The sequence below is a fragment of the Tursiops truncatus genome, chromosome 8, assembly GCF_011762595.2.
Source record: "Tursiops truncatus isolate mTurTru1 chromosome 8, mTurTru1.mat.Y, whole genome shotgun sequence".
Taxonomy (NCBI): domain Eukaryota; kingdom Metazoa; phylum Chordata; class Mammalia; order Artiodactyla; family Delphinidae; genus Tursiops; species Tursiops truncatus.
Window position 1 is genome coordinate 11874944 of NC_047041.1, and position 25443 is coordinate 11900386.

At 41.9% G+C, this 25443-nt stretch overlaps 1 protein-coding gene and 1 long non-coding RNA gene across 20 annotated transcripts in view; one reads left to right on the top strand and one right to left on the bottom strand.

Annotated features, from left to right (window-relative positions):
* LOC109550955 (uncharacterized) overlaps positions 1-24308 on the top strand; it is a 91659-nt gene extending 67351 nt beyond the window's left edge. The window contains exons 4-5 of one of the 2 annotated variants that reach the window (XR_002177657.2): positions 20131-20226; positions 23323-24308. This is a non-coding gene — a long non-coding RNA (uncharacterized lncRNA). Of the gene's footprint in view, positions 1-20130; positions 20984-23322 lie in introns of those variants that run through there. The other variant, XR_004527808.1, reaches the window with a different exon arrangement.
* TECTA (tectorin alpha) overlaps positions 16125-25443 on the bottom strand; it is a 79407-nt gene continuing 70088 nt past the window's right edge. For 16 of the 18 annotated variants that reach the window (XM_073808064.1, XM_073808062.1, XM_073808053.1 and 13 more), the window contains 5 exons: positions 24901-25149; positions 20121-20283; positions 18938-19025; positions 18514-18630; positions 16125-16914 (listed from right to left, as the gene is read on the bottom strand). In XM_073808064.1, coding sequence (XP_073664165.1) covers positions 16814-16914; positions 18514-18630; positions 18938-19025; positions 20121-20283; positions 24901-25149 — 718 coding nt within the window. In that variant the 3' untranslated portion in view covers positions 16125-16813. Of the gene's footprint in view, positions 16915-18490; positions 18701-18937; positions 19026-20120; positions 20284-24900; positions 25150-25443 lie in introns of those variants that run through there. The other 2 variants (XR_012333288.1, XM_073808060.1) reach the window with 2 other exon arrangements.

The window sequence follows — 25443 nt, forward strand, 5'->3', positions numbered from 1 at the left end:
AGGACGGGGTTAAAGGAGCAGCTGATTCAGGGGCTCTGGCTCACTCAGGCCGGGGGGGACAGAGTGGTACGGATGCGGGGCGGGCTTGCGGCGGCAGATGCCGCCGTGACGTTGCACCAGCCTGAGGCGTGACATGCGTTCTCCCGGGGAAGTTGTCCCTGGATCACAGGACCCTGGCAGTGGCGGGCTCTACAGGGTCCTGGGAGGGGAGGTGTGGATAGTGACCTGTGCTCGCACACAGGCTTCTTGGTGGCTGCAGCAGCAGCCTTAGCATCTCATGCCCGTCTCTAGAGCTCGTTTAGGCAGTGCTCTGAATCCCCTCTCCTCGTACACCCCGAAACAATGGTCTCTTGCCTCTTAGGCAGGTGCAGACGTTTTCCTGGATACCCTCCCGCCTAGCTGTGGCGCAGTAGCCCCGTCAGGCTGTGTTCACGCAGCCACTCCCAGTCCTCTCTCTGGGGTCTGGCCTCCGAAGCCCAAGCCTCAGCTCCCAGCCCCGCCCGCCCCGGCGGGGGAGCAGACAAGCCTCTAGGGCTGGTGAGTGCCGGTCGGCCCTGATCCTCTGTGCGGGAATCTCTCCGCTTTGCCCTCTGCACCCCCGTTGCTGCGCTCTCCTCCGCGGCTCCGAAGCTTCCCACCTCCGCCACCCGCAGTCTCCGCCCGTGAAGGGGCTTCCTAGTGTGTGGAAACCTTTCCTCCTTCACAGCTCCCTCCCACTGGTGCAGGTCCCGTCCCTATTCTTTTGTCTCTGTTTTTCCTTTTTTCTTTTGCCCTACCCAGGTACGTGGGGAGTTTCTTGCCTTTTGGGAGGTCTGAGGTCTTCTGCCAACGTTCAGTAGGTGTTCTGTAGGAGTTGTTCCACGTGTAGATGTATTTCTGCTGTATCTGTGGGGAGGAAGGTGATCTCCGCGTCTTACTCCTCCGCCATCTTGAAGGTCTCCAGCCAAGTCATTCTTGATAGAAAGAACAGAATCAAAGGATGTGTCCTTCTAGGTATCAAGATTTATTATAAAGCTGTAAGTTATCAAGATAGTGTGGTTTTAGGTCAGGGATACATAGATAGGCCAGTGGATAAAATAGAGAACTCAGAAATAATCCACGCGCACAAAGGAGGCATTGCGATTCAATGGAGAAAGGACAACTCTACAAATGGTGCGTGGGCTATTTGTTACCAAATGAACAGAAAAAGTGTATCCCAGTCTCACACAAAAATCAATCCTAGTAGATTAAAGACAAATATGAAACGAAATTTTAAAACTTTGGGGAGAAGAGCTTTATGAACTTGAGGTAAGAAAGGTTTTTTAAAAACACACACAGGCAGATGCCACTAACTGATTGATAAATCAACTATATTAAAATTAAGAATGTGTATTCCTTACAAAAACAGTAGAGTAAAAGCAGATCACAAATTGGGAGAAGATATTTTCAACATATGTAATCATAAAGGTTAGAGTCCAGAATAGAAAAGAATTCTACGAATCAAGAAGAATGACAATTTATCAGAAAAAACTGAGCAAAAGACATAAACAGATGGCACAGAAGAAGAAACAAAAATGACTCATAACCTTAATAGTAATCTAGACAATTTAAATAAGAAATACAATACACTGTTTCACACTCAACAGATTGGCAAAAATAAAGAAAGATTTACAAAACCAGGTTTGGTCAAGGAAGCCAAGCAATGTCAACTCTCATGCATGAGGTTCAGAGAACAAATGGATACAATCACTTTGGGAGACTGTTAGCATTACTTTGTAAAGTTGAACATCCCCTGTGACCCAGCAAATTCACTCCTGGATATATACCTTGGGAAGGAAAAATGTGCATGGTAGCGCTGTTGATAACAACAGTAGAAGAAACATGATGCAATTCAAATGTCCTTCTATAATAGAATAGTAAATAAATTGTGGGTTATTCCTATAATGGAGTACTACAGTTGGCCCTCTGTATCCTTGGCTTCTACATTTGCAGATTCAATCAATCACCGATTGAAAATATTTGGGGGAAAAAAAATTACAGAAAGGTCCAAAAAGCAACACTTGAATTTGCTGTGGACTGGCGACCATTTACACAGCATTTACATTGTATTCACAACTATTTACATAGCATTTACATTGTATTGGGTATTATAAGTAAGCTAGAGGTGATTTAAAGTACACGGAAGGATATGTGTAGGCTTTATGCAAATACTATGCCATTTTATATAAGGGACTTGAGCATCTGTGGATTTTGGTATCTGAGGGGGGTCCTGGAACCAATCCCCCGAGGATATCAAGGACGACTGTATGCAAAAGTAAAAACGAGTGAACTAGAGCTACACACATTAGCATGGATGAATCTCAAAAATGATGGCGTTGAGTGAAAAAGCAAGTCAGTAAATACATACAGTATGATCCATTTTATATACAATTCGAACAAACGAAAAGGGAAGTCATTTATTGTTTGGGGTTACCTGTATAGGTGGTAAGATTAAAAGGAGAAAATATGAATGATTTAAAAGATAATGATTACCTTGAGGAGGGTTACGTGCATAGATTTGATTGGGGAGAGTCATTCAAGGAGGTTTCAAGGTATGTATTGGTAATACTCTATTTTGTGACCTATGTGGTTGGTACATGGGTGTTCAGCTTATTATGATTGTTTATCTTTATACACTGTCTTGTATATATATAACCTACTTCACAACAAAAATTTTAATTAAACATTTACAATTCTGCAAAGTGAACATTTGGACATTTTCTTTCATTATTTACAAACATGTGTCTCAAAGCCTTTTAATAAATTAGAAATCACATTCGTAAGTAAAAATAACATTAACACTAGAAAACCCAATTAATTTGCTGCTATGTGCCTGATGATTATAGAATTCTGGCTAAGTGTCGAAAATTTTCAAGAATAATGAAGCTTATTCTGCACTTTGCTCCTACTAAGGTATCCCTACATAATAATTACTTAAAACCTCATCTTTAAAAAATATGCTTTATAATATACATAATATATTAGTAAACCAGTACTGATATCTAACTTGTACATAAGCATAAATATTATATTGGAGCACGCTCAAAAATTTCTTACTGAGTGGGCAATCAAAACATTTGAAGACCACTGCTCAAGAAACCGTTTGCCAGCCCCTCTGTAACCAAGGGTGCCTAAGAGTCACCTGAGCACACGTTTAAAATGCTGTCTCCCAGACATACCCCCAGGATTCTGTTAAGTTAGTATGGAGAGGGCCCCGGAACATGCATTTTTAATACACACTCCAGGCTGTTCTGATGTAAGTAGCTCCCCTGCCGCATTGGCTCTAAGTTTAGATAACAGTCAAGCCACATCTTTAGAGAGCTGTGTACCCAGACGGTGCAGAATGGCTTTGACTGAATTGAACTTTGGCATGATGCCATTGAGGGGCTCTGGCAGAAGGAAATGGCCTTTTAAAGTTCATGCCAGCAACTGGGATGAAGCTATAATTGATGATATAATGTATGGAGAGGTCAGATCATAAAGCCCAGCACAGAGTGCATACTCAATCAATGGTCACTTCTTATGTTATAATTCTGTCTTATGTGTTAATTATCCTTATGAGAGCACTTAGGAGCAAGTTCCTTCTGCTCTAAGTATAGGGAATAATTATGCTATTCTTTATAATACAGCAATTTGATGGTCTCCTTCTTAGTTCAATTTATTTTGATACTGGGTTTAAATGGCTGTCATAGTGACAAAAGATACCTCCCACAAATATGTAGATCCCAACAGAAAAATGAGTCATTGGTTGGACTTACTAAATGATTATACCTATTTACTTATCCCAAGTAGTCTGTTTTTATACTATAGACATTTCATTGAGTGACTTGCGTTGTTTCCTAGGCAGTAGAACCAAATTAGTGGCTCTTCCTTAGCATCTATGTAGAATTTCATGACATGCAAAAAAACATATAATTTTTTTATGCTATTTTATGTTCTTACCCCTTTTTCTCACCTACTTCTAAATAATGCATTTGGGGGTTATTTCTATATTCCTGTATTGCCTTAAAGAGGTGTTGGAGTAGAGCCAGAGGAAGGGAAAGAAGAAGGTGTGAGTGAGTAGGAACATGGATGAGATGAGGAAGAAAAGTGAGCAGCTAGAAGGGACCCAAGCATCTAGGTCAGTTCAAGCTCATTCATGCCCTGGGGCAATAATCAGAGTTAGGCTTCAAGTAGGCGGTTCATATTCCATGGGTCTTTCTCTTTCTCTTTCATGGATATTTCTCCACTGGTTCTATAATGTCCACTAGTTCTATAATACTAACAAACTAATTAGCTCTTTTATAGAGAATTACCAGTTATTTTTGCTTATAGACTGGTCTCCATTGCATCGTATAAGTCAGTGGTCCCCAACCTTTTAGGCACCAGGGACCGGTTTCGTGGAAGACAAGTTTTCCACGGACAGAGGGATGGGGGGGGTGGGGGGATGTTTCAGGCGGTAATGAGAGCGATGGGGAGCAATGGGGGGCGGCAGATGAAGCTTTGCTCTCTCTCCTGCCACCCGCCGCTCACCTCCTACTGTGCGGCCGGGTTCCTAACAGGCCTCGGACCTGTAGTGGTCCGTGGCCCGGGGGATGGGGACACCCTGTAAGGTTTGAGATGCATCTTTTTAATTAATTGGGGGAAATTTCCAAGTGTTCAATTTGGAGGATGATAGAGGAGCAGTCTTTCTTCAATTTTTCTTGGATTCTTAGAAAGTTTGTTTTAATCTTTAAATTTTCATTGGTTGAATTTTCATAGGCTAATGGAATTGTTATCAGTCTAACTAGCCTTAATAGGACTTCGTGAGGATCGCTATTTTGAAAAGAAGTTTCTATTCTTAAGTGCTAGTTAAGAGCAATGTTTCATCTTATATTTCTTCCTGTTGATAACATTTAGGAAGAATATCCAAGTGCAATAATAATGGGTCTGAAATGAGTGTGTTTACATAATTTTTAATAAATGAAAACTGCTCATTTTCTTTTCATTAATGCTTCACTGTTTTTAATAGCTTTTAATGTCTCATACCTTTTTGGAAAGGCTGCATGCTCGATAATTTTCCCTTTTGGACAAAACTTCAGCATTCAGAAACACCAGCAAGCTTTTTGGAGAACATTCCAATAAGAGGTATCTATATGAATGCTTTTACAGTAAGTGGGCTAGTATTCTTAAGAGGTTAATAACTTTGCTGATTTGGTCCCTCTGCAGGTTAAAATTAATTGGGAAAAAGAAGCCACTCAAATACTTTACAGGACAGACAAAGGGTATTAGGGAATGGTAAACAAAACAGGTTTTAAAGTAATTCATGGTATACTCTCTCACTGACACTGAAAAGCAGTGTTTTACTACAAGAAGAAATGTATTCTTATACCTTTTTAATGATTTGTAATGTCAATAAGGAAAGAGAAATAGTAAAAGGCAGTTTAATTGGCATTCTTAGAAACACGGTCCTCTGCTAACTTCTCTTCCATACAGTACAGTGACAAAGATGGCATTGAGATAATGAAGATTGAAAAAAAAAAAGCCTGCTGTATACTTATTATATACAGAGCCCCATGCTAAGTGGTTAGATTTGTCATTTCACTAAGTACTTCGAAAAAGCATAGAGAATAAGTAGTGTTATTCCTATTTTATAGACTTGGTAGGTTCTCAGAAAGATTAAGTAACTTGCCTGATATCTTCGTACACTCAACACGATTGGCCACTGTATCCTGCTTGAAATACTCTCTTTCCTTCGTATCAGTCACACTTTCCTCTTGAGTTTTGCTCGGCTTTTCCTGGCTATTCCTCAGTTTCCTTTGGTCACTCCTCCCTCTCTTCCTAACCTCTAAATTTTGATCCTGCAGATTCTCAGGCCCCCTGAAAGTGGGGCCCCTTCCCTCTCTAATTCTGTCCTCTGCTTAAATGCCATCTAAATGTATAGGATTCCTATATATGGCTTATCACCACCCCAGACTAGTCTGACAAGCTCCTGTCATATATCTTCCTGCCTACTTGACACCTCTGCTTGGATCTCTTACAGGCATTGCGTGCTCAACATGTACCAAACTGAACGGTTGATTTTCTCCCTGACACTATTTCTCACTCTTTTTCTGTCTCAGTAAATGACATCATCATCCATCCTGCTGTACAGATCAGAAACCGTTTTGATTTCTATCTTTCCCCTATCTTCAAATCCCACGTATGACTTAGTCTCACAGCTTCTTCCTTCAAAATATAGCTCGAAGTCATCTATTTCTTCCTAAGTCCCTGGGCTTTTGCCAACCGCCCAGCCCTGTACAAGAGTCACTTGTTTTTCCTGCTTCCTCTCTTTCTCTCTACAAATCCATTCTCCATATAGCGTTTAGAGTTATTTTTTCATGGAAGTTGGTAGGAATAAATAGGCAGGGCACAGAGGGTTTTCAGGGTAATGAAAGTATTCTGTATGATACTATAATGGTGGGTACATGTCATCATACTTTTGCCAAAACCCACAGGGCGTACATCACCAAGAGTGAGCCCTAGTGTGAACTATGGGCTCCGGATGATGATGTGTCAATGCAGGTTCATTAATTGTAACGAATGCATGGCTCGGTGTAAGATGTGGACGGTGGGGGAGGCTATGCATGTGTGTGGGCAGGGGATATTCGGGAAATCTGTGTAGCTTCTGCTCCATTTTGCTGTGAACCAAAAACTGCTCTAAAAGATAAAGTATTTCTTAAAAAGTAAATTGGATGATACCACTCTCCTACTAACAATCTTCTAGTGGCTTACAATTGCCCTTGACTTAGAATTCAGATTTTTTATGGCTGAAAAGGCCCCTGCCTACCTCTCCAGCCATAGCGTGTGGCAACCCACAACAGCTCTCCTCTTCCCTGCAAATGCCATTCTCAAGCCTCAGGGCCTTGCCCTTGCTCTGGCCTCTGTCTGAACCCCCTCCTTCATGCTTGCTTGGTTCCTTCTTTTCCCTTAAATCTCAGCTGAAATAATACCACTCAGAAGGCCTACTTGACCACTGTATCTAAATGAATTTTCTGCCCCCATTTCCCCCCATAGCATCCTGTTTGCTTTCTCATAGGACTTTTCTCCTTTGGAAATTACATCTTTATCAGTTTTCATTTACTGCTGTAGACCAATACGTGGTACAAGGGAAGCAATCAATAAATATTTGGAAAATGAATGAATGAAATGTATCTGGCTAGTAAGTGGTGAAGCTAGGACTCAAACCCAGAATCTGTCTGACTCCAGAACCTGTGTTCTGAACTCTTATGCTAGGAGTAAAATCAATTTGTGTTCGGTGGAATTTTAGAGTAAAATTAATTTTAGCATAAAAATCTAAAATTCTTTTAAAATGTGATAATCCACATGGTAACCCTCCAAGGACAACAGAGTACTTGATTGACGTCTCTCTTAGTGATGCTGGATAACGTAAAGTGTCCAGCAGTATACAGTATGACAGTCTGGATAACCTGTCATATTTGGCATTTTATTTACTAAGATGCCCACACAAGATCCCTTGCAATAATTCTTTCAACTTTGTCAAATATTCTGGGAAATCAAATAAAATGACTTTGGGAAAGTTACTTAACTTCTTTAGACCAGCATCTATAAAATAGGAAAATAATGATTTCTTAGGATTATTTAGGAGGAATAAAGAAAATAGATGAAAAGTCCTCACCACAGGGTTGGTATACGGTAATAAAATCATAACTGTGGTTCTTTAAAAAAGTCTTAATTCTTCGGTTGATTTAAAAACTCTAATCTTCAGGGTTAAGTAAACCGGGCTCCTTTTTAAACTATTTCTCGATTCTGACATGATTTGGATGAGCTGGATTGACATGCCAAGTCATCAAAGACTAATGATAGCTGGAAAAAATAAGCAGGAGAGTTGCCTCTTCAGGGGGACCCGAGACATCCACAGGCAGCTTCTAAATCTCGATGAACTGACTTCTAAATTTCCATTGAGTTTACACTTTATTGCAAAGGACAGCTACAGTCCTGATTTGAAGTCAGTGCCATTCTTGGAATTTGTGTCTGGTTCATGAGCTTACATTTCCGACAAAGCTTTGAGGAATATACAAGAAAAAGGGAGCAACATATATGTTTTTCCAAATTACTTTTTTTTTTTTTTTCCTTGTGGCACGCGGGCCTCTCTCTCACCGCTGCGGCCTCTCACCGCTGCGGGCGCACAGGCTCCAGACGCGGAGGCTCAGTGGCCATGGCTCACGGGCCCAGCCGCTCCGCGGCATGTGGGATCCTCCCGGACCGGGGCAAGAACCCGCGTCGCCTGCATCGGCAGGTGGACTCCCAACCACTGCGCCACCAGGGAAGCCCCCCAAATTACTTTTAAAGAGAAGTTTGATTCCGTTCATTGATTCTGCCTAAAACAACAACAAAGTAAAACAAACACACACTGATATTTAGGGATAGGAATTTTTCTTTTCTTTCCTTTTTTTTTTTGTTTTTGTTCCAGGGGACTTTTTTTTTTTTTTTTTTTGCGGTACATGGGCCTCTCACTGCTGTGGCCTCTCCCTTTGTGGAGCAACAGGCTTTGGACACACAGTCTCCGGACGCACAGGCTCAGTGGCCATGGCTCACGGGCCCAGCCGCTCCGCGGCATGTGGGATCTTCCCAGACTGGGGCACGAACCCGTGTCCCCTGCATCGGCAGGCGGACTCTCAACCACTGTGCCACCCGGGAAGCCCTGCCTCAGGGGACTTTGCTTTCCAGTATTTGCCAAGTGCTCTATTTCACATGGTGTAATGAGAGTCTTGGGTCCCCCCTTTTTTTTTTTGAGATCAGTTTGAGAGGACCATATTTCTTTGATAAGAAAAAAACCTCAGAATTTCTTTTCTGTCTCTCAGGTTTTGGATGTTATCGTGACAAAACTAGACAAGCTGGCAGAGGGAGCCATGGAAATTTTTGAGAATCTGAAAACGTAACATGGAGTTGAATGGATTTTGAACAATAGATTCCTCACCTAACTCAGGAGAAATTAAATAGAACTTTTGCTAAATATTTCACATTTTAGAGAAGAAAAACTCAGAGCTAAATACTACAAATTTTAAGACTCATCATAATGAGAGTCTTTTCTTACAACTCATCCTGGAGTCTTACATTTACACACACACACACACACACACACACACACACACACACACACACACACACCCCTGTAGAAATAAATGGAACCTCAGCTGTCCTTGATGACTGGGACTTAGGCAAAAGAGAATGGCCAAGCAAACAGTTTTACAACATCCTAGGGGGAAATTATTGGTATTTCTTATGTATCTTATGAACTGGACTTAATATTTATTTACTTGTTGTGCAACGTAATCAGTTTAGTGTTGTTTTAAAATAGGCATTTGTTCAGAAGGTAATTGTATCAAGACACTTTGTTCTTTCCTTTACATGGCTTAGTGTCTAGAAGGAATATTTTATTAGATTCAGACTTTCTTCCCGAGGGTAAAATCCAGTCTTTACATTTCATTTCTTGGATCTGGATCCCATTAGATTTTTACTCACTGAATTAAATCTGAGGGAGTCACGGGTCTCCTTCTTAGAGTGTTTCCAAACATCTCAGAAAGAGAATTAAGATAATTTTCTCCCACCTTTTAACGAAATCTGCTTAGGAGTTTTAGCAAGAGAGAACTTTCCTTTTCTTGTCATTTTTGGAAGGGGAAGTTAGTTACCTTTGATGGCACCTGGTCAACCTGGCTCTCTCGAGGACCCATGAGAAGTAAGGGCCAACCCCGGTCCATCTGCGTTCTCTCTACTATCGTCAGCTGCACTTTCTTACATGTTGGAGTGAAATCTTCTTGTCCTACCTTCACAAAACTGAAAGGTTATACCACTCATTTTTCCAACCTATGTACATTTACGTTCTTCTGGTGAGAAGGAAAAACCCAGAATAGGATTGGAATAAATAATGTAGGAATTTGTGAAAATGCTTGCATTTTCAGTTGTTCATAAAAATAAAGCTGCCATAGGCGCATGCATTGTCAGTGATCACTTCATGTTTTGGAAGTGGCATTTAAAGAGCCCACTTCTAAGATTAGACCAAAAGATGAGGCATTGTGTTGTTTCTGTAATATTCAGGCACCTCAGGATGGCGCTTTTTGGTAGAAGACTTAGAAATACACCCATACATTCCACAACATTTTATTATGGAAAATTTCAACCATCATCCAATTTTAAGTTCTGTAGTTTCAAGCTGCCAACACAGTATGGAAAACTCAAAGGGAGAGGAAATATAAAAGAGTTCATACTGCTGTAGCTGTGAGGTCTCCTGGCTTCTAGGAGTCACGGGTACCTCTTTGGGGGTCTACCCAGGAAAGCTGACTTTTGATGAATTTGTGTTTTTAGAGTATAATACCTGGGAACACAACAATGTCCTCATTTGTTGTGACTGTCGTAAACTGCTCTTCCTAAACTTAAAAGTGTTTAGAGTTGTATGTGCAGATGCGTTTCCCTAGGATTTAGGCAACCTGTGCTTTCAGGGCAATTTGCCTAAATAGTGTGCATTTAAACTAATTGCAGTCATTCGCTAAATTGTTCACTATGGCCCAAGGTGGTGGTGGGTTTTTAAGGTAAATGTGGTAAGATTTCTCTCCCTCTGTTGACTTAGTTCTTGATTTCCACTTAAACTTAACTAGTGAAAGTAATTGTTTATGAAAAGGGCCAAAAGGGCAAAAGTACAACTAATAAATGTTAACACATGGGAGATGTGAATACAATCTACAGGGGCCAAGCATCTCTAGACTCTAATCTGGAATTAATATTTAGAATATTTCCACTCCTGTCTTGGAGGTTCAAAGTAAGCATTTAGAATCTGTGGCTTTTTTAGAGCAAAAAAAAAAAAAAAAAAAATGTGTTCTGTGCTATCCACAGTTCTCACTTTATGCCTTTAATATTCTGCTACAACACCTAGACACTTTCACATTTTATGTTCATTTATCATTCATCATTTTCCCTTGTCGAATTAGTTTGCCAAATTGCTTTCTGATCAGGACTCTTCAAGAGAGCAGAGTTCCTCTTTGGCAGGGACGCAGGTACTTCTTAACAGCATTTTGCAGTCGTGAATTCAGAGACTCATGGAGAACATCATTGAATGTACACTTGTAACTCCTTGATTTGAATGATCCATGTAGATATTTAAACTACATTCAAGGACTAGGACGGCTGGTTGCATTGAGAATGTTTGTGGCAGGTAAGAGGAAAGTACAGGAGCCACGCATTTTTGTCTTTGATTAACATATAATTAACTTAAGAGCATATTTCTATGTGAATAGAGTGTTTAAATCAGAAAACTTTTGTGAGTTCTAGATAGATCCAATGCAAAGATTTTCAAGACCTAAAGTACAATAATTAAAAATGTTATCCTTTTCAGTAAAATCAAATATTTTTGCCCAACTAAAAATAGGGTAATATCAGTGGATTATTGTACCCTAAACTATTCCCCAAAGAAATTCAGGAGTTAGTGGGGGAAATCAAGAACGGTATGTCATGGTTTGTTCTTAAAAGGCACAAAAGGCTGAAAAGACTGCTATCATTCTCATATGTCTCATTAGAAGCTGGAAATTACTCAAGAAACCTATAAGCACAAGCACACATATATGAGTGGGTTTGCATTTTTCCTTAGCTAGTACTTTAAGCCATTGTAACTTCAACCTAACGCTTTCCCTCTGATTTCTCTGTCAAAATGCAGCATGATTTAGGATTGAATAATAGTAAATACGGGTGGGAAAGCACTTGTTATGAAAGATGCTCCATGAGCATAAGGTATTGTTATTTCATCTGATGAGAGAATGTCTAAGTTTCAAAACTATTTCATCATCAATATTTTATGCTAATGAATGAAACAGCAGCTAAGCCAGAGGCCACATGCAAACAGAAACACACTGCAAAATATACAAAGAACATTCTTCCTCCATTTGTTTCCTTAGCAAATAGAATTTGATTACCGAGTTCTTCATGGAGCGATGAGTCTTTGTGTTTTATTTCTGACTATAGACAGAGATCTGTCCCTCTGCCACGGAGATGTTGTCTTATATGAGAGTCATATTTCAGCAAACATAATTAAACCATCACAAACAGAGTCTTCCATTAGTCAGACCAGAGTTATGGTGGTTGTGCTTTAGATTCATAAGAAAGTATTTCACGTTCTGCTGGGGGAAAAGAAAGACCGCTAAATATTTCATGGCTTTTCTTGATCACATTGTTTATTTCTCAGCATTTTAAAGAGATACTTAATTTTTCTCGACAGCTATTTTTGTCAACACGTTAGAGAGATAGATATTAAGGGCAAAATTTGCATGGGATACCAAGAGCTGGTATTTTCCTGGAATGATGCTTACTGGGTGTATAAGAATAAATCTCACGCTGTTCTCCAGAAATGTCCTTGGCATATGATGTGTTCTCTAGAGCTATATTCTGGTAATGTTCCACATCTAAGGTTTCGAGGAGGGGGAGAAATCATATTTTGATTGGTGTCGTTCAATATACGTTTGGGTTTCATGCAAAAATAAAATGTGGACACTAGAGGGTGCTGTTTGATTTTCTTTTTCACTGAGTTGTGCTGCGGATTCCCGTGAATCAGGGGCCCTGAAAAATACCATCGTGTTCTAACCAGGACCAAATTGCACTGCTCTACAGGATGTAGAAATACCCTGAGTTCAAGGAGAGAGGCTGGAAGGTTCAAAATGGGGTAGATGCTAAATTAATTCAGAATTAGTAAAGAAGTAATTCTTTATTACTTTAAACCTGTATGATTGTCATTTTTTGATAATTACTTAATTTCCTTGGTTGAAAGAAGTTTTATTAGATTTCAAGCTCTCACTAAATGTCAAATGGTTCTAAAAATAGCTAGAATATTAGACAATGTGAAACAATTGGTGCTCTCAAGTTTTGGCACTAGGATTTTGAGCAGAGCGCATACTTACTACTGGTTAAGAAACTAATTATAGAATTCTCAATTGTAAGAAATGCCAGACCCCGAGATGTTTCTTTTTGATATCAGAGAAATACCAAGTTAATAAGATTCCCAGTTTTCACCTTCACTAAATATGTGCTTCCCCCTCACCCCAGACCCCCATCCCCCCGCCCTGCTTCCTTGAAGCAAATCTTTTTGAGTGGCAGGAGAAGGCAGTGTTCTGGAGTTCTCTAAATATATGATATATGGTTTATGTTTGTGTCGTGTCATTTTCTAACCTAAGAATATTTTTTAAAAAGCTTAAAGTTCTCGTTTTATAGAGAGGAAAGTTAAGGTATTGTGATCTCAAATGATTTATTTCAAGCCAAGAATTAAATTAGTAGGAAGGTCAGGATCATCTCCTAGTTCTTCTGCCTTGCAGACAGTCAGCTAAGGGACCTGTTTGTTTTTGGTTCTGAAGATGTGTTTCTCTTTAATACAGATAGGCATGACTGGCTCAGAGACTACTTGGCAGCCATCACCACAGATTCCCAGTTCTCCTCCCTTCCAGTTTCATGGGAAGTTCACAATTCCCCCTCTCTGAAAGTTAGTTCCAGCCATGTACCTTGCTTCGGCCAGTGGAATGGTAACAGAAGTGTGTGTGTCCCTTCTGGGGTGTGACCCCTAGCTGAGGTGAGCCCCAGAGCCTCATTTTGAGCTGGCAGCATCAAAAGATAATGAAGTGTCAAGAAATAACAAGTGCTGGTGAGGACTTGGGGAAAAGGGAATCCCTTATTGGTGGGAATGTAAATGGGTGCAGCCACTGTGGAGAACAGTATGGCAGTTCCTCCATAAATTAAAAATAGAGCTACCATACAATCCAGCAATTCCGCTTCTGGGCATTTATCCAAAGGAGATGAAAACACTAACTCAAAAAGATACCTGCACCCCCGTGTTCACAGCAGCATTATTTATAATAGCCAAGATACGGAAACAACCTAAGTATCCATCGATGGGTGAATGAATAAAGAAGGTATGGTCTATATATACAATGGAATATTATTGAGCCATAAAAAAGGAAGAAATTCTGCCATTTGCAATAACATGGATGGACCTTGAGGGCATTAAGCTAAATGAAATAAGTCAGACAGGGAAACACACATAGTATGTTCTTACTTATATGGGGGAATCTAAAAACAAAACAAACAAAAAACATAGAATGGATTGGTGGTTGCCAGAGGCATGGTAAAAATGGGTGAAGAGGGTCAAAAGATACAAACTTCCAGTTATAAAATAGATACATCCTCGGGATGTAATGTGCAGCGTGGTGAGTATAGCTAATAATACCGCATTGCATATTTGAAAGCTGCTAAGAGAGTAGATCTTAAAAGTTCTCATCACAGGAGAAAAGATTGTAACTGTGTATGGTGATGGATGTTAACTAGACTTTTGTGATGATCATTTCCTAGTGTGTATATATATATCGAATCATTATGTCATATTCCTGAAACTGATGTAATGCTATGTCCATTATAGCTCAATAATAATGTGATTCAGGGCTTCCCTGGTGGCGCAGTAGTTGAGAGTCCGACTGCCGATGCAGGGGACACGGGTTCATGCCCCGGTCCAGGAGGATCCCACATGCCGCGGAGCGGCTGGGCCCGTGAGCTATGGCCCCTGAGCCTGCGTGTCCGGAGCCTGTGCTCCGCAACGGGAGAGGCCACAACAGTGAAAGGCCCGCGTACGCAAAAAAAAAAAAAAAAAAAAAAAAAAAATGTGATTCTGACACAGGAACAGACAAATAAGCCAATGGAAGAGAATCCAGAGCTCACAAACAGAACCACAGAGGTTGAAACTTGATATATGATAAAGGCGGTACTGAAGTCTCATGGGGAAAGGATAAATTGTTCAATAAATTCTGTTGAGAGAAAAGAAAGATAATAAAGTCTCATCAACCTCCCTCCCAGGATGGAAGTAAGGATCAGAGCCCCCTGATATGAGAAAGAGAGAAATCTTTGTTGTTTAAGCCACTGAGATTCTGGAGTGTTCTAATATGGCTCTACACCTAGCTTATCCTGATGACAGACAAAGGTGTCAACCAAGTGAGAAAACCAAAGGCCAAGAATTAAAGTGTGGTAAGAAAGGATTTAATTAAAAATCTAAAAAACAATTATAGTGTTTAACTTAGAAATTTCTAGTGACTTTGATAGGAAAATCAATAAAGCGAAGTTATTAAATATGAAAACATTTCCTCCTTGTATGTCTTCAGTTAAAATTCATCTAAGGAAATCAAGTAAAAAAAATAAATGAGATGTTACTATGTTCAACTCAGAATCTGACTGTGAAAACCTAAACCTTAGACTATGGAAATGAGAATGGAGCTCTGAATCTGCTGATCTTGAAGTGGGGGAAAGTCTGGAGTTGAGGATTTTCACGTGAAAAAAAACATGTGCATGACATCAATTTCCATCATGGTGAGGAAGAGATACTGTGTCTCTCCTAGAACAGATGGTTTGATTCCTTAATCCATCTCAATGTTCAGCATTTTCCCAAAAGATCCTAAGATGTTTAAGTTGAAGCAGATGCATATTTTTCTCCATCAGTACTGGTTGTCCTCTTGGCCGCATAGCATCTATGACTGCCAAGCTAGAGCTTGTGGACCCTCCCCGGGGCTGGGAGAGCAAAGCCGCTCAGTGCAGACTCAGTCTATACCCCGCTTCTTCAGCCCAGTGACAGTATGATGCCGGGACTTTTATACGTAAGACAACAGAATCGTACCCACAACCCACGGTCAAGGACTCTAGGATTTCTGCTCAGCGTTTCTGCCCAGAGTTCCCAGAGAAAGAAAAAAATGCCATCAGTTTAAATCCAAAACAACTTCAAAATACACTTGAAGTGGCATTTACTTTGTTTTTAACCTTAAAAAGAGAGGCACCCCAGGGATATAGTTCCCAGGCCCTCTATTATGTAGTTAATTATAGTAAATGTGGGTTTTTGTGCCACATACGAAAGAGGACGCTGCCTGCTTCTCTTCCACGTGGCACCTCACTGAACACCCTGCTAACGCTCTGTCAGGACAAACAGCCACATAACAAAACGCATTAAAGTGCTGCCCAGCAGGGCCTACCTGCTCCAATTGCTGCTGCTGGCTTTTTGGGGTTTTTTGTTTTTTTTAAATCAGAGGATGCTATTTAGTGTGCAAAGCTTAACATCGATAAGTATGATTCCAGCCACGGAGTAATGAGAATAATTGAACACAAAGTTTATTTAAGCATAAAACACGTTAAAAATGATTTGGTTGATTTGTGAGAGAGAAGAGTTTGGGTCTGAAGAGACGGATGGGGTGTTGGGGTTCCCCAGGTCTGCAAACAATACATGCGGTGGCCACGTGGCCCGGCAGGGCTGGAGGACACAGCGGCGGGTGTGGGGAGGGGAGCAACACAGGCGCATCGAGGTCAGATGCTTCCAAACATTGGAGAGATTCCTTAGGGGGAGTCAAACCTTCCAATCACCGCTTCTCAATATTCGATATCGTTCCAACAGGCCCTTTCTCTATAAAAACTATGATACAAAAACAGCACTGGTGGGATAGATTTCTCTGGTCAGATTTCCGACAGACTTGTCTAACCAGAATTTTTTCCTTTACCGGTTTTTCATGCGAACCAACGTTTCTAGTGACAACTAATTGGAAATTTTAGGCAAGATATATGTTTTCCACAACTGGCTTTTAGAAGCCCAGTTGCATACCTTGAAAGAGGAGCATGGCATTTCCCTCTTTTCTGGAACCCTGACCGTTTGGGGCAGGTGGCATCACTTTGAGACAGTGGGCAATCTCAAATAGGTTTTGACTTAAGGGCACACACCTTTTATCCTACAGGGAGTTGAAGTAAGTAAATTACAGTACTTTATATAGCAACCTTGAGTTAATTATGAGGTCATGCCTGATGTATAGACAAAATGCCATAATGAAATCTGGGTCATGATGAGAAGCAGCGTCCAAACTTGAAGTTCAATGGAAGAATTAGAGGCTGTGAACAGAGAGAGACATAGTAAGTCCTATGAAAAAAAATATACCTGTTTGACATGGATCAGACATCTTTGTGGCATTCCAGTAAAGGAACCTACTTTCTTCATTGCCAAGAACCCACTTTCTCCAAATGGCCTGGACTCAGGCAGCATGGAAGCGAAATTAACCCAACCTTTAGGAGAGTCCTGCTAACTTAGAGGGTACCAGGGACACCTGGCAGCCAAGGCTATTGCAGGAAACCTTGTTTGTTGGATCACACACCCCAGTCCCAGCTCAACCCAGGTAGACATGGGGCCAGATCTAAGGCCAATATTTGGTACTTAAATGGCTGGATAACTTCCTTCTTTAAATATCACCTTCATCTATACAAGCAGCTCATGCAGCACAATATCAAAAAAAACAAACAACCCAATCCAAAAATGGGCAGAAGACCTAAATAGACATTTCTCCAAAGAAGATATACAGATTGCCAACAAACACATGAAAGGATGCACTAATCATTAGAGAAATGCAAATCAAAACTACAATGACTACACACCAGTCAGAATGGCCATCATCAAAAAATCTACAAACAGTAAATGCTGGAGAGGGTGTGGAGAAAAGGGAACCCTCTTGCACTGTTAGTGGGAATGTAAATTGATACAGCCACTATTGAGAACAGTGTGGAGGTTCCTTAAAAAACTAAAAATAGAACTACCATACGACCCAGCAATCCCGCTACTGGGCATATATCCTGAGAAAACCGTAATTCAAAAAGAGTCATGTACCACAATGTTCATTGCAGCTCTATTTACAATAGCCAGGACATGGAAGCAACCTAAGTGTCCATCAACAGATGAATGAATAAAGAAGATGTGGCACATATGTACAATGGAATATTACTGAGCCATAAAAAGAAACGAAACTGAGTCATTTGTAGTGAGGTGGATGGACCTAGAGACTGTCATACAGAGTGAAGTAAGTCAGAAAGAGAAAAACAAATACCATATGCTAACACATATATATGGAATCTAAATTTTAAAAAATGGTTTTGAAGAACCTAGGGGCAGGAGAGGAATAAAGACACAGATGTAGAGAATGGACTTGAGGACACGGGGAGGGGGAAGGGTAAGCTGGGACAAAGTGAGAGAGTAACACTGACACGTACACACTACCAAATATAACATAGATAGCTAGTGGGAAGCAGCCGCATAGCACAGGGAGATCAGCTCGGTGCTTTGCGACCACCTAGAGCTGTGGGAGGGTGGGAGGGAGATGCAAGAGGAAGGGCATATGGGGATATACATATGCATATAGCTGATTCACTTTGTTATACAGCAGAAACTAACACAACACTGTAAAGCAATTATACTCCAATAAACATATTGAAAAAAATCACTTTTATCTTTTAGATAAAAGAGCAGGGACCAAAAGTTTTAAAAAAAAAAACCAAAATGATGCTAGAATTCCTTGGGCGTTTTCCTCATCTCTCCTTCTTACTTTCTGTAAGTCTCATAGATCAGTTGCTGACCGAGTGGGCCTCACATAGGACTGTTTCCTTCTCAGGGTGAAGAACTTCCTATGTCCCCAGCTGCCGGCCCTGAACGGGAGTCGTGCTCACCTCTGCAGCTCTTGCCGTCCTCCTGCAGGGTCCCCGTCACGCAGCTGCACAGAGGCCCGTCCACCCGGCTCGTGCAGATCTGCTCACACCCTCCGTTGTCCTCACACCAGTCCAGCCCTGAAAAAGAGCCGCTGGACAAGTTACCTGCAGACAGTCCAGCTCTTCAACTCGTATCTAAGGGCAAGGCCTTAAAGAGAGGAGTGGAAGGAAAAAATCCTGGTACTGTCATGAGTTTTTAATAGTCCGTGAAAAGATTTCATTATGGAAGCGGGCAGGCTTCTCAAACTGGGGTCCCCAAACTGGCGTCCTCAAGCTCCTTGTTCACCAGATTCACATAGTAGGCAAAACACACCCCAGACTTAGCTCGAGCCTTCAAATCCCACTGTTTTAATCATTTATAGTGTGTTTTAGGGAACATACATACTTTTTCTCCTAATAGGTCCCACTGAAATGATCTGTTCTTTAGGTTCCTTGGTGTAATCTGTGGCAATCCTGGAATTTTGAGGGCAAGTCTGAAAGACAAAACACCGGAGGGAAAATTTCACACAATTAAGCTGATAACTTATTCTTCACCACGTTTCCACCTCCAAAAGAGGCAGTGGCTCAGCCTGGAGCACTACTGCAGCTCAGATTAATTAGAATCAATCCATTCTTGATCATTGAGCCCACTGGGACTCGGGGCTTTATGTTGAACAGAATTAAATATATTCTCCACACTAGAATTAGATTCAAAGAGGCTCCCTTCCCAGGGAGGAGGATCCTGTATCAGATCAGACAATAATGTACGCAGCAGCATCTGTAAGTAGCTCTGACCATAATTCACATCTCTATTCGGCCAACATGGGGCGAGCATAAAGCTGCAATGTTAAAGGTTAGGGACCAGGTACTAGTGCAGTAAAATCTTAGGGACGTAGCCTGACGTGGTGGGGATGTAAGCCTGGCGTGGACCAGGTGATTGGTTTGTCACCTCATCCTGCCAGCCCCTCCAGAGCCTCAGGCCTGGGTGTGGATTTGGACGATCTGTGGGATAATCCCTGAGCCCGGGAGTTTGCTTCTGTGGTGGAGGGGAGCTTGGCCCCATCGCTCACCTCAGATGCAGGGGGCCTGGCTCTTTTAGACTCTGGCATATTGGTTCTCAGACAGGGCTCATTTTGCCCCCCGAGGGACACTGGGCAAAGTCGGGAGGCATTTTGGGTGTTGCAAGTGGGGAGGAGGTGATACTGGGGTCTACTGGGTAGAGGCCAGGGATGCTGCTCAACAGCCTCCAGAGCACAGGGCAGCCCTACAACAAAGAATCATTCGGTCCAAAACGTCTGTAGTGCTGAGGTTTGAGAAACCCTGGTCTAGTGTCATGCCGACAACAGACTGACCTTGCTAAGTCAGATAAAAGGAGTAAATGGTCATCATTCTACCCTGCTCTCTTATTGTTCCAGATGACTGCCACTCCTAGGCATCTGAAGATGGTTCCAATTCAGCCACTGCCAGGTGCAGTGAGTCCTAAAGAACTCTGAAGAGCCACCGCCGTCGGGATTCGTGACGCCCCACGTGGGGAAAACTGGGACTGAGAGAAATAAAGCTAAGCACTGAATTTTCACGCTCTCACTTACTATTTTACAGGAGTACTTTTCTGAATCACAGAGGGACACTGCGCAGTGAAGATGGACTTCATCGTAATCCCCAATGAACTTAAAGACGGTGACGTGGAAGCGACAGGTGAGGGAGACACCGTTTTCCTCGATGCCAATGGTGTTGTCTTTAATGTTCTGACACCTATTCGGAAAAAAGGGACTCTCTGCTTCACACTTTCACGTTTCATACAAAAACCATCATGAACGGTAAAAATGCCTTTGCGTTTGAAGGTGACCTCTGGGTGTGGGTCTGTCATTTACTACGACTCCCTTATAGTTTCAGTTTGTTGGAAAAGCATCAAATAGCACCTCAAATTAGGATCTTAACTACAGCTAAAAACAAAATGACCACGGGCCTGCACTCAATTTCCCTACCCGCCCGTTTCTCATTCCTCCCCCTCACAATGCTGTGTTTTACTGATATCAGTTTAATAAACACAAGATGAGTCCTTACATCTTCTGTACTTTCTTCGGTTAATTATCAGTTTTGGCAGGGGCCCCTTTTTCAAGCTCTATTGGGAAGTCTGTTTTCACTTGTGGGAGCTGGAGAAGACAGACCAGCCGTCAAAGAACGATTGTTCTGATGGAGGGATCACTCCCTTCCCCTCTCCTTGTGGTCCTGAGCCAACAGGCAGGGACACAGGTATCTCGCCTCCACCTGTTAGAGTTTCTTAAATGGACCACAGTCTCTTATGCCCCAGGGTCTTTCATGTACTGTTTCCCCCACCTGGAAGCCTCCCTGCACTCCTTCCCCTGCTAACTAACCCTGCTCTTTCTCCAGTGCCCATCTGTGGCTCCCCCTCCTATATACACATGCCCTGACCAGGCAGGAACAGGTGGCTTTGCCTGGATTTGCCAACAACACCCTGCTGAGCCCCTGGGGTGCAGGAACCAAGGTGTAGTCCTCACTGTGTCTCCAACACACTGGAGGGCACACAGTAAATATTTAAAAAGATGTGGTACATATATACAATGGAATATTACTCAGCCATTGAAAAGAACGAAATAATGCCACTTGCAGCAACATGGATGGGCCTGGAGATTATCATACTAAGTGAAGTAAGTCAGACAGAGAAAGATAAATATATGATATTCTGCTTATATGCGGAATCTAAAAAAAGTGATACAAATGAACTTATTTATAAAACAGAAATCGACTCACAGAGAAAGAACTTATGGTTACCGGGGGGAAGGCCGGGGGCGAGGAATAGATTGGGAGTTTGGAGTTGACATGTACATACTGCTATATTTAAAATAGATAACCAACAAGGACGTACTGTAAAACAATAAAAATGAAAAATAAATTAAAAAGAATACTTAGATGCTCTTTAGTCAAACTCACACAAATAGTTGCCTGAGAAGCAATAAAAGCTATGACCCGTCTTTCAGCTCTGAGAGAACATGTATGTGTATATATAAAGCTGTATTTTTACTTTTGAAACATTACGTACAGTATTAACTCTCAGAACCGTTTTGTTTGAAATATGGTATTAAAATTATACTTAATTTTTAGACCAAAAAAAATCTTTTTCTTAGACTGGATGAATCAGTGACTGAATGAATGAATTGTGCTTCCATGGCCAAGTTTGGCCCACTGCGGCCAAGAAGCTCTTTAAAACGATCTTATTGAGATAAAAAGGGTGACTCTTTTCCGTATGTTTCCTTCCCCTGGCCCCCAGGATTCAGTATCTTCGTGATAAGGAAAATTAAAAACGGAAGTTATGCTTCAGCATTCCCACGCCTATTCAGTTTGGTAGTTAGTCCATAAGGCAATAGTTTCCTAAATGCTTTGAAACAAAAACTTACTTGCCATACTTTTCCTTGTCACTGTGACTCATTTGAATAATCTAAATTGGTTCAAGGATTCTACAGCATTCTCAGCCCTCCAGTCTTCACGCAGACCTTCCGTCTTAACTAGACCCCCAACTCCCAGAGAGATGATTCGAGGTTTAAGTGTCAGAAGAACAGGAAGCAGAAGGAAGGAGCCTCGGGAAGCAGGGACAGGCTGTCTGGATGCCGCCTTAGGGGGACAAACAAACCGAGCACTAGAATCCTTTGTCCACTATCAGAGGAACAAGTGTCCTTTCCTCTGGGCACATGAAGAGAACAGAGAAGTGACCTTCGTGTGCCCAGACCTTGGCATCACTGGTAGATGGCGGGGGCGTCTCTGCCCCCAACGTAGCTGGAGAGGAGCGGCTGGCCCCTCCCCCCAAACTCTGATGCGGACCCACTCTGCAGCTCAGCCGTTCCACACTGGGCGGCAGTTTTCCCGTAAGCTCACTGGGAAAAACCAATAACCACATCCCTCCAAGAAAGGTCAAGAGGACTCATGAATTAAATTCTCTCACACGATGAAATTACTTCACACCCAACAACAGTTTAATTTGAAGACCTTCATGCGGACCCTGGGGGGAGCTGAGATTTATGAACCCGCTCACTTACTCTCCCTCTCTGGGTCAACTCTATTAAATACCGTTTAAAAAATGCTAAATGCCACTGTGTCCTTCAAAGGCGGCCCAAGCCTGCCCACCTGGGTTGTACAGCGGCTCAGATCGTAGCTCTTTTACTTTGGGAAAGGGCCATGGCTGGGGCGGGGGGGGCGGGGGAGGGAGAGGAAGGGAACAGATGAAGAAACGGAGACCTGTGATGTTAGCCAGAGCATCTGGGCCTGTTAAGATACCACATAGTCACCAAGTCCTTCCCTCTGCCTCTAGGGAGGCTAAAAATCAACTCAAAAAGATAGTGCCTTCATGAGGCCCTTGCTGAAAATCCCACTCTATGCCTCAGCAACGCAGGCCACAAGCCACACCTGGCCGGGTAGGGAGTTGATGCGTCTTGGTGCTTGAAAGATTTCTTCCTCTGCCCCTTGCTGGTTGGGTGTCCTTGGGTGAGCTGTGTACAGGCTCTGAGCCTGTTCATGTGCAAAATAGTGGCTAGCTATTGTTTGTCTGCCTAGAACCATACTCTTCTTCTTTGGGAGAACCATCCCTTCCTTCCCCAACTTTAAGGCTAATTACAGTATCCACAGCACTCCCTGACCAGTCCAGGGAGGGATGCTGACTCAGGCCTGAGATAGGGTTCAAGAAACACTACCCCCAAACCTGGCACCTTGAATATTTTAAGCTGAAGGAGTTTGAGAAAATGGCAGAAACAGGAATGTCACTCTTCTCACCTGAAACAGGTCATAAAGCCCTTATGTGAGAGGTGCCCTCCCTATACCAGAAGGAAAGGAGCATCCTTATTTCTGAAGACAAAGGGACACTGAGATGAAACTGAACAGTCTGGCTAAGATTCCCTGCAGTTTACTACAATTACCACATACTCTTGACCTTCTCCACGACTGTCCACTCTTCATCAAACCGGGCATAACAATACTCAGCGTGAACTGTTTCTTCGAGTCTTCGTTTCCTTATGAAGACTCCCATGTCACGTAGAACTTAACATTAGATAAATGTCATGCTTTTTTCCTGTTAATCTGTCTTTGTCCATTTAATGTTCAGACCCAGCCAGGAACCCTAAGAGGGTCAAGAAAATCTTTGTCCTCTGCAACACCAGGCAATTTAATGTTGCATCTCCTCCAAACAAGGCAGAGGAAATCCATCCAAGAAAGGCTAATCATACTCCTTCTCAGGGATTCCCTGAATTGGGGTTAGAAGGAATGCTCACTCCGGGGGGGGGGGGTTACAATGCTGAAAAAAATGCCAGTGTCTAACGAGGTCAATGAGAGAGACAGAGACAGAGAGGGACAGTGACTGAGACAGAGAAACAGAGAGCAAGGGATAGAGGGAGGGAGAGAGTCGACAGCATCTGGCTTCCTGGACCCAATCCCTGAAGCCGCATCTGCTTAACGTGATTTGGTTTTGTAACCATGAAGTGCCTTGCTTTTGCATAAACTAGTTTGGAATGGTCTCTACCACTTACAAGAGAAAGAATTTTGATTAACATAGTCAACTGCTTTTAAGAATTATGGTACTGGGATGATGGAAATGTTCCAAAATTAGATTATGGTGATGGTTGCACTTCTCTGTAAATTTACTAAAAATCATTGAATTTTACACTTAGAGCAAGTACATTATATTGTATATAAATTATGTATGCAATAAAAAAGTATTGTTGCTTGACAAAACCAGTAAGTATGTTTATAAAATAAAGATAATTATCATGGTTGTTGTTTGGTCCACAGTCTTTTCTTCTTTTTCATTCACCCATTCATTTATTCATTCATTCAACAATTTTGTTGCATAACCACGCTGTTTCAGGAAATATGCTAGGTGCTGGGCATATACTGGTAAGTAAAAAAAAAAAAAAGTTTATAAGCTATTATTCTAATCCCTTTTTAATTTTCATAGATGTCCTATTCACCAACCTTTAGTTACTCTCCTTACATCCTTTCGTTTGCAGATAATCCACATTCAACTCAGATTGAAATTCAAGTAGGCAGGACAGAATGCCCTCTTGGGTCACATTGAGAGTAAAGCATTTTGTAGTTAATACCACATGGAACTGGTGACCTACCACTAAATTGCTGTGGATTTTAAGCACTGCTTGATTCACTAAGCCTCAGCCTTCTCATCCGTAAAATGGGGCTTATAATATCTACCTCATACGTTGTCATCAGGATTAGATAGTTCTTGGGTGCAAAATGCTGGCCCTGTAGGTCGTCAACAAATGTTAGTTCCCGTTCTCTTCCCTAAAAAACAGTGTAGACAAATCTAATACTAAAGGCTCTGAGACTGTCCTCCGAGAAGAGGCTACCCACCCTTCTTCAATGATGAAGTATCGGAGCTTGTCATTGCTGTCGCGGGAGGGGGTGGCGTAGCATTTGTTCAGCGTCAGAATCAGATGCGTGGAATCGGCTCCAACCACAAAGACCCCTACATACAGCACATCTCGAGTTGTCAGCACCACTTCGCCCTGGCGGTATGGATGTTTGTAGGAGGCATTTTTGTAGAGCGCCATCTTGGTGGTGAAGCTGCCTTCTTGGGTTGGAACTGTCAGGTTAATGACGCTACAAGAGAAACAGTCATAAGTCGGGGAACCCCAAGCAACGTTATCTATTCAATTACTTACCATTTTCCAGGCTGCAAATGCAGAGGGAAGGCCAAGCAGAGAGTAGTAAAGTCTAATAATTAAATTTAAATAATTAAATCTAATTTTAATTAAAATTAAAAATTCAGTTCCTCAGCACCTCTCTCGCCCTGGCACATTTCAAGAGCTCAATGGCCACATACAGACACTGTATTGGACAGTACTGATATAGGACATTCCCATCACTGTAGAAAGTTCTATCGAACAATGCAGG